General features: G+C 38.1%; 1 protein-coding gene across 9 annotated transcripts in view; it reads left to right on the forward strand.

Moving 5' to 3' along the window:
* Window positions 1-15809, forward strand: part of DMD (dystrophin) — a 2565910-nt gene that overhangs the window by 1337947 nt on the left and 1212154 nt on the right. For all 9 annotated transcript variants that reach the window (XM_043895268.1, XM_043895262.1, XM_043895270.1 and 6 more), the window contains one exon: window positions 13189-13361. In XM_043895268.1, the coding sequence (XP_043751203.1) occupies window positions 13189-13361 (173 nt within the window). The remainder of the gene's footprint in view (window positions 1-13188; window positions 13362-15809) is intronic.

Genomic DNA, 15809 nt, shown 5'->3' on the forward strand with positions numbered 1-15809 from the left:
CTTTAATGATGTGTTAAAACATAAGATTGCATATTTATAAGTAAAAAAACAAGCTTTAAATAAAATATTAACAGTAACATAAAATATACATGAAGTTATTCCCAGATTTGGCAAGTAGCCTAACTGTAAAAAAAAAAAAAAATACAGTTTATGAGAAGAATGCACATAGCTAAAAACATTTCCTTTCGACGGAAACTTTGGTTAAGAATCTTATTTACTTTCAATCATATTTACTGTATTTCCAAAGCTAAGTGTTACTTATTCACAGGTAAAATTTTCAATCTCATATTAATTTTAGGTCCAAATGAATATTTTTTTAATATTTAATATTGAAGATGCAGACTCTAAGCTGTTCCAAGTTTCCTTGCTACATGGCTTTTACCAAGAATAGGATGCTATTTTTTAGGTTGTTTTTTATTGTTGTTATATGTGGAGTTTTGTTTTCAATGAAATATGCTGAATTCATTTTTTTCCTAATCCTATTTCAGTAATTTAGAATCCTTGTTCTGAGTTCAGAATTATTACTTAAACTATTTAAAAGCATTGAAGCTCTAAGTGAAGGATAGTTTAATGAATAGTGTTTTTCTCTTTTCTTTGCAATTCTGAAATTTATGCTTTTTTTTTCTTTTGCCATTAAAATAATCTGATCTGTATCCATTTTCTTGCTTAAAATGGTAATCATGAGCATGTTGATCCTTTGATAAAATTAAACTAAACTTTATAAATTGGCATTATGTGGGTAAAAGTATTCAAACCTTGGCAATTGCATATAGTTCAATCTACTACAATGACTTTTACCCACATCTGTTTATTTCTGAACTCTAGTGCATATAGTTAAACAGTCAAGGAAAAAATCAAGAACTTTGTGTTGTAAATCACACATAATTAATTAATGGATACCAATTATTACCAATTCCCAAATTGAATTTTCCAAACCTGAGGCAAAACATTAAAGGATGTTCTTTCTCACCATTACAGAAATGTCTGGGGTTTAAAAAAACATAATGAAAGGAGGTTAAGAGTTAAGATCCCTCTCATATAACATGTGTTGTTTTGTTGTTTTTGGTTTTCTTAAATTTGTACATTTAGATTCAGAACAATTATATGAAACAACGGTTTTGCTTTTCTATCCCAATATAAAATACTATGATAGAAAGCATGTTCTCCCAATATCAAAAACATTAACCATTTATAAAATGGGCAAAGTATTGCCAAATCTGTTTCCTATTTTTCCCAAATAGTGTACTGGCATTTGTATTAATTTGTACAAATATAATTACATTCCATCTTGAATAACTGTTATCTATGAACTTGCTTGATCACACATACTGGATTTTTTGTTCTTTATCAAATTAATAAGATGCTCATGATTGCATATTTAAATAGGATAAAGGAGTATAAAGTGAAAAGAAGAAAGAAAAGCATCCTGTCCATATTTTCCAATCCCATCCCTCAGCAGTAATCAGTTTTCATGTTTCCCTGGATTACTGTATTGCCATAGAGTGTTTCTCTGTAAAAGCTATCTGCCCTTCCTTTGCTCAAGACTTAAAAGCATGTCCTGGTGCTAAAAATTTTGGAAACATATAATGTCATATGTCTAATTTTTAATGATGAGAAAAGCATTTGCTTCTATGCAGCTCTCCTTTACCATGAGCAAGAGCCAATTTTTCTTTCAAGATATTTTTTTTCTAAAAAGATTTTGACAGTGTGTGCAACTTAATGCAAAACGTACCTATCACAAAAGGACTTACAAAATCACTTTCTGTTTAGTTGGTACTAATGGACTAGAATTGTCGTCTTTGAGGAACGATTGGATCAGTGGAGTACGGGTTTTGCATTTGTTATCGTTGTTCTTGTTGGTGCTCTGTGGCATCTGGGAAACTAGGCATAATTCTAAAAGGACTCTGTCTGTTGTTTAATATCTCAGGTACTGTGAGGGAACCATGGAGAAACTTAGCCAGGAATACAGAGAGACTGTTATTCCACTGTTTACTCTTAACAGCTAAATAACCAATAAAAGTAAAACAGAATAAACAGGGAGACATCCAAAGTACTCACAACATCTGTTCAGGCCTGAATGTGTGTCCACAATGGTCCAAGAACAATGTAACAAACCTTAAAGGTTCAGTGGTTCCATTCAAATTGATTTCATAAACAGGTTAAGATTCAGAGCTTCAACTAAGCTGTTCACTTCAAATGAACATATGTATAGTGAGGCCTGAATACTGTGTTTAACTCTCTAAAAGAGAAATGGAAAATATGGTCCCTGTGCTCTGGTAATTTGTAACGTTAATTGAATACACAGGTCAGACTTATACAAACAAGTTAGAAAGTAATAAAAGTAGGAAAGACATAATACAGCCAAAATACCTAGTATAAGGCATGAGTGTTACTCAATTTGTGAAAAGTAGAAAGCAATGTGAACTTCCCAGTTGGCTTAGTGGTAAAGAACTCTTGCCTGCCAATGCAGGAGACATGGGTTTGATCCCTAGGTCAGGAATATCCCCTGGAGAACAAAATGGCAACCCACTCCAATATTCTTGCCTAGGAAATCACATGGACAGAGGAGCCTGGCAGGCTACAGTCCATGGGGTCACAAAAGAGTCAGACACTACTTAGTGGCTAAATAACAACAAAAAAATCAATGTAGACAGCAGAAACTGAGAATAATTTTATTGAGAAGAAAGCCTTTGAAATATTCATGCTTTGAATACAAGTGACATTTGGACAATACTAGTAGCTACCACTTATTTATTATGTGCCAGGACACATTCTAAATGTTTTGCTATGAGAACTTGTTACCACAACAACCCTGTTAGGAAAGCACTATTATTATGCCTGTATTCTGAACTATCCAAGCTGGACCTAATGGTTTGCTTCAGAGTGCTGAGAGCTTCTAATTCTGAATACATTCTCAAGGTATAGAGTTCATAGGATTTGGTGGCCAATTGCATGTGGGTTGATAGAAGATTCAAGGATAACACTAAGAATTTTGGCATGAGCAGCTGAGACAGTAGAGCTGCCATTAACTATAGCGTGTGGAAAATTGCAAGACAATTAAGGAAGGGTACAAGGTTGAGTATAAGTTTGGTTTTGATGTGTTAAGTTTCAGATGTTTATTAGACTTCCATGTGGACATCAAGAAATATATTGAATATCTCTTGGATATATAGAATAAGTTAAGTTCAAGAGGTCTTCGCAGTTAGAGATAAAAATGTAGGAATCACTCTTCCACACTTGCTCACAGAAAATGGGTTTTTCTGATGTCCCCTTTCCAGCACTTTTTCCTATAACCCCGCCTCTGTAGATAGTCTCAACCACTCCCATGATCTAAATATCATTTGGACACAAATGGATCTTATTGGTGGAAATGGACCACAGGAGGGGCAAGATGTCAAGATGGTGTCATAGAATCACTGCTCCTAGTGCCCAATAGTGGGGCATTGGCACATGTAGGGACTCAACCATTGAATGATTGGCTCTGCTAAAAGCTACAGCAAAGTGCTTATGGGCTAACAGAAAAAGGAGGACTTTGACTTTCTGGTTCACTGTTGTGTTACCAGTATATAAGACTGTATTAGGCACATGGCAGATTTTCAACAGATATTTGTTGAGTTAATGAATGAAGACAGACCTGCAGCTCTCAGAAAAGTGGAGAGAAACCTGAGGCCTAGCAGAACTTACTAAGAGTACAGAAGCCAGTGCTGTGTGGTGAAGGCTCTACTTAACAGTGCTGAATGCTGCAGAGGCAGGAAAAAGATGCGAACAAGAAGCTATTAGTGAACCAAATAGAAATTTTCCTCAGGAAGTAAATATAGTAAAAAAACAAAATGTGAATCACAGGTGTTTTATAGCCATCTGCTCACATTAAGTCATTCTGAGATGTAAAAGATGAAGAATCACTAGAAAGCAATTTTATAATTTGTAAATTAAGTTCAATACACTTCAAGCCAGAATATAAATGAAATACATAAGTCACTTTTCAGGGAAAATACACTCAACAATCAATTTCATATTATCTTATATTTTACTTATTGTGTTATATATCTGAAACTGTATTGTTTCAATTTTAAGGTAGTTTTTTTTTTCTTATGGAAACAATCTTACTAAAGGAACACTAACAAACCTTGAAGTAAATATTTATAAATAATTTATAAATATTTTATTACAAACTTTAAAATAGAAGGCAAAATTTCAGATTACTGTTTGTATACACATCCTACGATCGAACAATTATTTCAAAACTTTCCTCAGAGTTTTAAACTCACGAAGCTGTGTTTGAGCTTACTTCTTGGTATGAAACAGGACTAAGCATACCTACATGTTATAGACATTCTCATTTTTTGATTGTGTGCCAGAGTTTGTGCAAGTGCTGAACTGAATTCTCTGTTGTTTATGTGTGAAATGCCCATTTATTTTCATGACTACATGGAAGTCACGGCAGCAATATGAATTTCAAATGGCACTTTTAGAAATAGAAATCATACAGACGCTTTTCAGAGTAAACATGAAACAACTTGTTGTAAGAGAACCCATGAAAAATTCACGAAATTCTTGTTTCAGTTTGTTGTCATCAGAAATGATTGCTAATATGTCCAGTTTATCAGCTCTCACTGTCTCCTACTCTAGCCTTGGCCAGTTTCTTCAGTATCTTGTTTTACATTCATATAAATAGATTTAACATTTACGTGGGAAAAGGCACGCTTTGTAATAAAACATTCTGACAGCAAGGAAGCAGTTGTCACTTTATACTAAGTGGAAGAAAAACTAACATTCAGAAATGTGCCCATTATGATAGAGAACAGAGCCTCATTAAATTAGGAGTTACTTGAGGCCTTTATCTCAGCCTGATTAGTTGGCAAATAGGTCCCTTGTTTGGTTTCCTAGATCAATTGTCTGTAGTCTCTAGTTTCTGTTTTTTAGCTCATTAAAGACACTTATAGATTCCAGTTGGATTCTCTTCTTAAATTGAGACCCACATTTCTAAATATTATTTTATCTCAAACTGAGGCCTATATTATGGTGGCTGTGTTACCAATGAGCTCTTATTTAAACAACATGCTTTTCACCTAGAAATGTGAATTACAGCAGTATAGTTCACTGTCTTCTGTTTTTCCTTATTTTACATATTCAGGCTTCGACTTTCAATTGTGAAAGTTACTTCCCAATCAAAATTTTCTCTATTAAAAATGTATAAATAAGGATCTCATTTAACTTACTTGATTCTAGGAACCAGAGTGACAAGGATGCTATTTTGAAATATTAAGGACTTAAATAATATAGACTCATGTATGAGTGCCTTCCAGACATTGAAATTTCCATTTCCAGGAAGTGTGTCTAACAAATAAACGTCTCATCGAATTGAAATTGGGAGCAGGGAGGTCATTTCATAGGGGCATGTCAACATCAAGAAAGAAGCTAACTAGTAAGTGGGTACTTCCTGGTTTTGCCGTCATATTTCAGGTAAGACAAGGAACTATTCTGGGAGAGAAATGGAAATAATATACTCTATAGTGATCCTAGGGATTTTTCTATCTCCATAGCAACTACAGAGACTATGGTTTCCTTTTTAGAGGGTCAGAAACTATAAAGATCACTTATTTCTAGACAAACCAAAATAGTAAAAAGCTATAAAAGATCTCATCTCTGACTTTAAACTGTGGAAACTGCTACAGAATTTTCTTTGGTGCATATACCATTTTTTTTCTGTGTGCAGTGCCTCAGGGACAAGAGTATGTGTAGGGACTTTAAAAAGGATTTCCTGGACTCCAGCCAATTTTGACAGCATTCTGCAAGAATGCACCAAGGAGCTATTATCTAGATACCCAGGGAGTATGACATCTACTGCCCCAGTTTTTGCTTTTTGCTTTTCTCATTTAAGATAGAAAGTTTTCCTGCTTTGGCAATGTGCTGCCCTGCATTGCTAAAACTGTTCACAACTCGATTCTGAGCAATTCTACCACTTCCCAGAGAGTTGGGAGCTCTCCAGAGATTTGGATTAAAAATCAGGAAGCTTTGCAAGGTCAAATCATCTGAGAGAGAATAGATATTCTCTCTCACACACCCCACATCCAAACCATAAAAGAATTTCTTTTAGACCAGTAGGGAAGATACTCCCACCCTTCTCTTTGATTTTACCCCCGTAGGAAATGACAGCTATTCATTGTAAGTGTCTGGGATCCCAACATGCAGACAGATGGAGCTGGTTGCCCCAGTGTGAATTTCAGTACTCAGCCTATCAGTGAGCTGAATGCTTGGTATTAAGTGGAGAACGTATCAGAGTTCTGGATTTTTGCCCTTGGGCTGGCAGCCACGTGAACCTGGAGTCTGTGACTCACATCAGCAAGAGTCTAGCCAGTGCAAGCATTGAGGAAGGTCTTTGGGTCAGTAGAGTTAACACAAGCAGCAGAGAAAGTCATGTTGGTGCATGTTCCTGGCACCTGACCTAATCTAGCTAGTGTGTGCATGTGTGCTCAGTCGTGTATGACTGTTTGAGACCCATGGACCGTAGCCTGCCAGGCTCCTCTGTCCGTGGGATTCTCCAGGAAGGAATACTGCAGTGGGTTGCCATGTCCTCTTCCAGGGAATCTTCCTGACCCAGGGATTGAACCCATATCTCTTGCATCTCCTGCATTGACAGGTGGATTCTTTCCTACTGTACCATCTGGGAAGCCCCAATCCAGTGAGTGGGGTAGCCCTAAATATTCCACCCAAGACTCTAGGCTCAGAGTGAAATTTTACCAGGTGAATAAAAGAAAGAAAGAATGTAAGAGGCTTTCTTGAGTGCAGTGACCTCTAAGGCATTGATAACATATCCAAGATCCATCCTGTCTTTTAAACATTTTTGTTATAGTATCTGTTTTCATTTTATTAAACTTTTCCTCCATAAAGAAGTGTCTTATGTGAAATAAAGCAAACCGTAGTGTCGTACTAGGTTATTTTCAATTTTGTAGTGATCTTCCTTTGGTTTTAAAATACATACATTACTCTTCCGGTTCTTCTCCAAGGTCTGATGAGATCTGCTCTTTAGACATATTCATCTCCACCTCTGCTTTCCACAAAGGTTCATCCTTAGGCAAAATTTCATGCTTTTACTCTAACATTTCTGAGCAGTTTTCCCATCTCTCCTACAATTGAACAATACCTACTCTATTCCACTGACTAGCCATTCTCACAGGCAGAATGGTTATATCCTGCATTTTCTCCAGAAGAGTAATGTCACAGGCTAGTTTCTGTGTTGGCATGCCTTCCTTTCCCTCATCTGGTAATCCTTGGTCTCTCAGATAAATATCCTGACCAGAGAGTTAAATTGACTTGCTTAACAACAACAACAACAAAAACTTGAAACCTTCTAATCACAAGGTATTCATGGACTTGAAGACAACATCAGGGAATTGTATAAATAATCTCTCCCTCTTCCCCACCCCCTCTCTCTCTGAAATTCATTCACACCACCCATAACCATCATGTCTAGATGACTAGCAGACCTGACAACACAACTGTTTTCCTTAGGGTCTCAAGGTGAGCACTGACTTTCCCCTTACAAGTGACATTATCTATATCCTCACCAGCTTCTGTAGATTCATCTTCCCCCAAGGCAAGTCCTCATGCACCACAGTCGTGAGGGCAGACCCTGAAGCAAATTCCACCAGTCTGCCTGGGAAGGCGCAGACTCAGCAACAGGCATTCCCTGTCTAGCTTCGTCTCCATTTCAGACATGGTTGAGATCCTCCCCAATTTTGCCTGCGAGTTGGCCAACATATTCATTTTATTGATACTTGTTCAGTTTTTATGTTTCTACAGTTGACTCTTGAACAGCCCGGGTTTGAACTTCTTGGGTTGACTTAGATGTTTTCCATAGAAAATACTAGAGAGCTGAGCTTCCCTCGTGGCTCAGACAGTAAACAAATCTGCCTGCAATGCAGGAGACCCAGGTTTCATCCCTGGGTCAGGAAGATCCCCTGGAGAAGGGAAAGACTATCCACTCCAGTATTCTTGCCTGAAAAATTCCATGGACAGAGGAGCCTGGCGGGCTATAGTTCTTGGGGTCGCAAAGAGTCAGACACAACTGAGCAACCAAAACTTTCACTTTGACTACAGAACTATACAATCTGTCATTGGACAAATCCACAGATGCTGAGCAACCATGGATATTGAGGGCCAACTTTAAAGTATACATGGATTAACCCCCATGTTATTCAAGGGTCTACTTTATTTATCCTGACAGAAAGCATGTGATCTCTGGATCAGAGAACACACAAGTGATTACTCAAGAGCATCTTGGCACTCATCCTCATGCCCCAAATGCCCATGAGACGTGAGGTGAGGGCCAGATGTTTACCTGTGCATCTATGGGTTACAGTACAAGAGATAAAACCCAATATCAGAAACATCAGAGCTTATATAAGGGAGTTGGCATGTCTGATAGAGACAGAAAGAGAGGTGTGGAGGGACTTGGGTGTCAGAAGGGAGAGAGGGGGTGAAGATAGAGAAACAGAGAGAGACCTTTGCCCTCCTCTCCAGAGAGGGGAGCAGGTCTCTGTCTGATATCCTCAGAAGGTAAGTTGGAATGTAAGCAAAGGAATCCAATGAAGCTTCTGGGTCTCCCTGGAATAATACACTAATCTCAGTTCCAAGGTATATTTGCTGGTCAATGATCCTTTATCCCAGATGGCAGTGTTCTTTGCTCAGAAAGCCTAGAACCTGTGGAAATGGGAGAAGATATATGACCCAAATGTATTTATCATCTCATTTCCTCTTCTCAAAATCTGATGCCAGCTGCCTATTGAATACCTATAGCCTGATGACCCAAAGGCTTTTCATTGTCATCATACACACACACATATACACACACAAGCATGTACACACAGAACCTGTTCATCCATCTGCAGTCCTCTTACTCAGATACCAGTATTCATTCAGGTGCTCAGGCCAGAAACCTGGGAGCTAGGGTCATTCTTCCTCTTTACTCAATACAGTCACTGACTTCTGCCAAGTTTCCTTCCTAAATAACTTTCTCAATTCAACTCAAATATGAAGGCTGACTAGATTTTTGATTACATTAATAATATTTTAAGTTTTGAGGTGTAGAATACAGTGCTATGTGTGCTTTCCTTGAAAAGAATTCATGTATATTGGAAACATGCTGAAGACTTTTTGGATAAGTGTATAAAATATTATATCAATTTGTTCAAAATAATATGGTTGAGGAGGTGAATGAGTGGACATATACAGTGAAACAGCGTTGCCCATGGTTTTATAAGTGTTGGCAGTGGATGATAGATTCATAGGGGCTATTTGTACTGTTTTCTTTTTTTTTTTCTTTTCTGCTTTTGTATATATTTGAAATTCATGTATGTGTGTGTGTGTGTTTGTGAGACGGTTCCTCACTGTCTACTGAATTACATGCAGTATTTTTAAAGCACATTATTAATCATCTCCAGCTGCTATTTCCAGACCCATCTTCCTTGATCCTATATGTTTCTGAAAAGTCAGATATGACTGCTCATGTTTCCTGTCTTTGCATATGTATTAGCTACTAAGTATGACATCCTTCCCATTTCAGCTACTCAGCTATGTATATCTACCCCAAATCCTACTTCCTTTATGAGCCCTTTCCTTGGCTTGTGACCACATATATAATTCATTCCTTTTCTGAGCTTTGAAAAAACATTTGGTACCATTTAGATCACTCATCAAACAATTTGTGAACATTTAGCGGGGATTTCTACACTATAACTGTTTCTTTCAGTTTTCCAAACCAGACCCTTGCTTATCACCTCAATAAGATCAATTCAAAACTTACTCAAAACAAGTAAAACCTACCTTTGCTTTCTCCATGTTGATCCTTATACATAAAAGAACTCAATAAATGTTTACTCAATCGACTTGTCTTTGACAATTCAGATAAGGAAAATAACCAGATTCATACTTGCAAGTCTAGACAAATATGGACGATTCTGGCATTTTTTGAACACTGATATATTTTTTAAAAATTATTATATAATGACATTGTGTTTTTTTCCCCTTAAATATAATCTGTGTTTAAAAATTATGGAGTTGATTTTTGTGATACTTGAACTTATTCAACACAAATGCACTGGGTACATACAATGTTCCAGGCATGTGTCTGAGCTCTGGAAACCCTGCACTCAGAGGGGCTAGTCTAGTGATACAGAGAAACAAGTAGATAGGTAATCTCATTTAGTCATAAAGGCCATGAAGGAAAATGAACAAACAAGGGAAACAGAGCACTCAGGGCAGCTACTTAAAATGGAAAGGTAGAGAAGGCTCTTCTGATATGAAAAAGAAGTAAGGAAAACAGTCATTTAAGTTTCTTGGAAGGAAGAAGTATTTTTGGCAGAAAGAACAGCAAATGCGGAAACCTCAAAGCAAGAGTACATTCAGCCTGTTTGAGGAACACAAAGAGGCAAATGAGGCTGAAATGGTGTGCACCAGGAGGAGGGCTTCCCTGGTGGCTAAGCTGGTAAAGAATCCGCCTGCAGTGCAGGAGACCTGGGTTCGATCCCTGGGTTGGGAAGATCCCCTGGAGAAGGGAAAGGCTACCCACTCCAGTATTCTGGCCTGGAGAATTCCATGGACTGTATAGTCCATGCGGTCACCAAGAGTCAGACATGACTGAGTGACTTTCACTTTCTGGAGGAGACTAAGGAAAAAGTAAGACTGGAGTGGCAGGCAGCATACAACCAAGTTGTGCAGAACTTTGTAGGCCCTGATGAAGACTCTGGGTTTGGGACTTCCCTGGCCCAGTGCCTAGGACTCGGTACTTTCACCTCTGGGGCCCGAGTTTAATCCTTTTTCAGGGAACCAACGTCCCACAGGTTGTGCCTCGTGGACAAGCAATAAATTTGATAAGGAGCATTTGAGAAGTGAAGTAATATGATTTGATTTGTGTTTCGTACAAATTTCTTTGGCTATTGTGTGAAGAATTGATGGGGAAGGGTCAAGAAATGATGAGGAGGGTCATTTAGGTAGGAATTGGAATAATCCAGGTGAGAGACAAGAGTAGCTTATATCAGACTTATAACAAGGGAGATGATGAGAAAATGTCAAATTCTGGACATGTTCTTGGAAGTAGAGTCTATAGGATCATCCAGTAATATGAATACAGAGATTAAAAAAGAAGGATCAAGGAGGATTCCAAGGTTGTTAACCTGAATAACTGTTAATTGATATGTCATTTACTGAAATGAGGAAAATAATGGGAAGAGAAGGATAAGGGGATGCTGTTCAGAATGTGGTTGGGGCTATGTTAAGTTTGAGATGCTCCTGAGACATCCAAGCATCAAGAAAGTTGTTGGAAATATGAGTATGGATTTCAGAGTTGAGGTCATGGCTGGAGATGTAAGCTGGGGAGTCATTGTCATGTTTATTGTTCAGTTGCTCAGTCATGCCTGACTCTTTGCCACCCCATTGACTGCAGCACGCCAGGCTTCCCTGTCCATCACCATCTCCTGGAGCTTACTCAAACTCATGTCCATTGAGTCGGTGATGCCATCCAACCATTTCATCCTCTGTTGCCCCCTTCTCCTCCTGCCTTCAATCTTCCCCAGCATCAGGGTCATTTCCAGTGAGTCAGCTCTTCACATCAGGTGGCCCAAGGATTGGAGCTTCAGCTTCAGCCTCAGTCCTTCCAATGAAGATTCAGGGTTGGTTTCATTTAGGATTGACTGGTTTGATGTCCTTGCAGTCCAAGGGACTCTCAAGAGTCTTCTCCAACACCACAGTTCAAAAATATCAATTCTTCAGTGCTCAGCCTTCTTTATGCTCCAACTCTCACATCCATACATAACTACTGGAAAATCCATAGCTTTGACTATACAGACCTTTTTCAGCAAAGTAATGTGTCTACTTTTTAATATGCTGTCTAGGTTTGTCATAGCTTTCCTTCCAAGGAGCAGGGGTCTTTTTTAAATTTAATTAAATTTTTTTATTGAAAGATAATTGCTATACAGAATTTTGTTGTTTTCTATCAAACCTCAACAAGAATCAGCCATAGGTATACATATATTGCCTCCTTTTGAACCTTCCTCCCATCTCCTTCCCCATCCCACCCTTTAATTTCATGGATGCAGTCACTGTCTGTAGTGATTTTGAAGTCCAAGAAAATAAAGTTTGTCACTGTCTCCATTGTTTCCCCTTCTATTTGCCATGAAGTGATGGGACCAAATGCCATATTGTTACTTTTCTGAATGTCTACTTTTAAGCCAGCATCAAAAGGCTTTTTAGTTCCTCTTCGTTTTCTGCCATAAGATTGGTTTTATCTGCATATCTGAGGTTGTTGATATTTCTTCTGGCCATCCTGATTCCAGCTGGTGCTTCATCCAGCCCAGCATCTCGCATGATGTACTCTGCATATAACTTAAATAACAGGGTGACACTATACAGCCTTGACATACCCCTTTCCCAAGTTGGAACCAGTCTGTTGTTTCATGTTTGTATTTAACTATTGCCTTCTTGACCTGCATACAGGTTTCGCAGGAGTCAGATAACATGGTCCAATATTCCAATCTCTTTAAGAATTTTCCACAGCTTGTTGTTGATCCACACAGTCAAAGGCTTTAGTATAGTCAATGAAGCAGAAGTAGATGTTTTCCTGGAATCCTCTTGCTTTTTCTGTGATCCAATGGATGTTGACAGTTTGATCTCTGGTTCCTCTGACTTTTCTAAATCCATCTTGAATATCTGAGAGTTTTTGGTTCATGTACTATTTGAGGCCTAGCTTGGAGAATTTTGAGCATTGCAATATCGAGATTATTTAAAGTCACACGACCAAACAGGAGGTAACATAGATAAATGAGGAAATAATCTATGCTAGAGCACTCCAATATTAAGAGATTAGTAAGAGGAGAAAGATTCTGTAAAGGAGACTGTGAAGCCGTGGACAAGAAGGTGTAAGAAAGAACAGAAGAATTCAGGTTACAGAAGCCAAACAAAGATAGAGTTTTAGGAAAGAGGGAGTGATTGCCAGTATCAAGATGAAGACTGAATTACCCATTCAAATTGGGCATGTTGAAATCAGTGGGCTTCAAGGTTAATGACTTTTAAAAGTCAGAAAATGAAAAATGCAAGACTGTGAGTTACTCTGGGTGTTGATACATTTCCTTTCTTCTCTTTCCATAGACAACTGAATCATTTCTGACTTGCTTTAAAATTTCAATATTGCAGAATATAAAAGACAACCTGCAACAAATCTCAGGTCGGATTGATGTCATTCACAATAAGAAGGCAGCAGCATTGCAAAGTGCCACACCCCCGGAAAAGGCAAGGCTACAGGAAGCTCTCTCCAGGCTCGACTTCCAATGGGAAAGAGTGAACAAAATGTACAAGGACCGACAAGGGTAGGTACCACTTTCCTTTTACTAAGAAAACAATTATACCCATCTCCCAGGAAATCTAGAGTTCATGTCCATGCTCTTCATGAAAAAAAGAGAGAGGGAGGAAGAGAGGGAGATGTATCACTATCACTGGAAAAAGGTAAGTGGAATCAGAACAAATGGTGATATAGTTGAAACTAATGAGCTGAATTCAACAAATTTTTCAGAACTAAAGTTAGCATCATGTTCGAACACTATAATATCCTCAAAAATTTCAGGTCATGCCAAAACCGATTTGGTCATTGAATTGAGGTGGTTTAAATAATTGTGCAGTATAGTTTGTATACTTTTGGTCAACTCTGTATCCTATAGATTTATAATAGTTTGATATACTTACATTAATATATTGGAAATATAAGCTAGGAACACGAAGTTGACTTTCATGTGTTGTTTCTGTTTTGAAAGTGATCTTTTACATTTTACATCTCCCTACTTTTTTGTCTCAAAGAATTTGATTTAAAATTATTAATTTTTCATGCTTCTTTAATTAAACTGTCTAATTGTTGACCAAATTTTTAAAATTCAGATAGATTTCTTAGCCTTAGGCCAGAAGAAGGTGTTGTTTCCTCTTCCAATTTTAGGTGAAACATAATAAAATTGCAGTGGCTTAAAGCAGTTTCTTTCAAAGAGTTGTTTCAAGACAGTATTCTTCATTATTCTTGGAGGAAATAAAATCATTTTTAATAATTACAAGGAACCTCCTTAATATCTCTCATATCTGTCCATTTCTTGATGTCTTTACTTCATTTTTTGTTCTTAATTTACATTAGATTCCTAAATCAATACTTCTAGCATAAATCTCAGTGTTTCCAATGATCATGCCTTCTTTGCTCCCAATTATCTTTCATTCAGAATTGTTTTTCTGAAATGTAAGAACTTAAGTGCTATCACCTCATTCCTTTTAGAATAAAGTCTAGATTGATTAATTTGGAACAAAAGGCTTTCACATGATCCCTGCTCATGTGGTCAACCTCACTGTGTATCAACTCCTGCTTGCCTACAACTCCTCTGAATTCTGCTCTAGCAATATTAATTTGATTTAAAGATTTCCAAATGTCTTCTGCCCCCTCTGGCCTACCTGCCTTCAAGTCTCATGTCAAATGTTATTTCCTTCTTAAAACCCTAAAAATATTAGTTTATCTTAGAAACTTAGATATCATTTTAACATTAATATAACATAATATCAGCATACAATTTATATATTTGCAAATGTTGCCAGACTCAGTGGCTACCTGTAGAGAGGGTGCATGCTAAATCACTTCAGTTGTGTCCAGCTGTTTGCAACCCTATGGACTATAGCCTGCCAGGTGCCTCTCTCCATGGAATTCCCCAGGCAAGAATACTGGAGTGGGTTGCCAAGCCCTCCTCCAGGGGATCTTCCCAACCCAGGGATTGAACCCATGTCTCTTACATCTCCTTCATTGACAGGCAGGTTCTCTACCACTAGTACCACCTGGGATGCCCCTGCTCCAAAATGACCTTTTCCTAGAATTTAATATAGAGCAATATCTTTTTTTTTTACTTTTATGTCTCCTGCACAAGCTCCTGAAAGAGAGATATGCTTTATTTTATGTGATATGTTCAGGACTAAGATAGTAGTACTAAGCATGAAGTGGATGTTCAGTGTATCTGAACTGAATCCCCCACCAGGAAGCCTGAGAATATTTTCCCCTGGACTGTCTAATAGTTTTATCTCAACTTAATGGAAAACAGCTAGTTCCAGGGTATCCATAGCCATTCTTGATAAAGGGAAAGAAACTCAGCAGTCCTATGTGTATACTGCAAAAGACAAATTTATTATTCCATCATGAATATACCTCTCAGTATCGCATACTAAGTCAAAATGAACTTCTGCAAGTTACTCGATGAGGTCAGTTTCGTCACTCTCTTTTGGGGTGCTCATTCCACATTGGGGATGTTTGCGTCTCTACTGTCTTCTCTCAGGGTTTTCTTCTAGCCATCCAGGCCACCAACACTATCGTCTAAGAACTTTCAGGGTTCTTGGGTAGGCAGTGGCTACATGCTTCTGTAGGCACTGACCAACCACTCTTGCAGGAAGGCTGAGGTGAGACTTTCTGCTTTCTGAGTCTTCTCCCCCACTTTTGGTCATCTTTTGTCACTGAGCTACGTATTTCCTTCTGACAGTCATGCGGCTCTTTACCTTTCAGTTCACCTTCAACCATAGACTTGAAAAGACGCAGATCCTCTAATGCCATTCTACAGAGAGAGTAAGCTGAATTTTCACCCCGGATCTGGGTGGGCTTTTTCCTATGTCTGGCAAATGATGGAGTGTCACTAACCCCAGTAACCTCACTCTTTACTTATCCAGATGCTGGAAAAGTATCCTCATTTTACTCTAATTGGACTTCTCTAGGAATTGGTCAGGAGCTGCTAAATTTCATGTGACTGTAG

Source organism: Cervus elaphus, chromosome X (genome assembly GCF_910594005.1).
Source record: "Cervus elaphus chromosome X, mCerEla1.1, whole genome shotgun sequence".
In the NCBI taxonomy this organism is placed as follows: domain Eukaryota; kingdom Metazoa; phylum Chordata; class Mammalia; order Artiodactyla; family Cervidae; genus Cervus; species Cervus elaphus.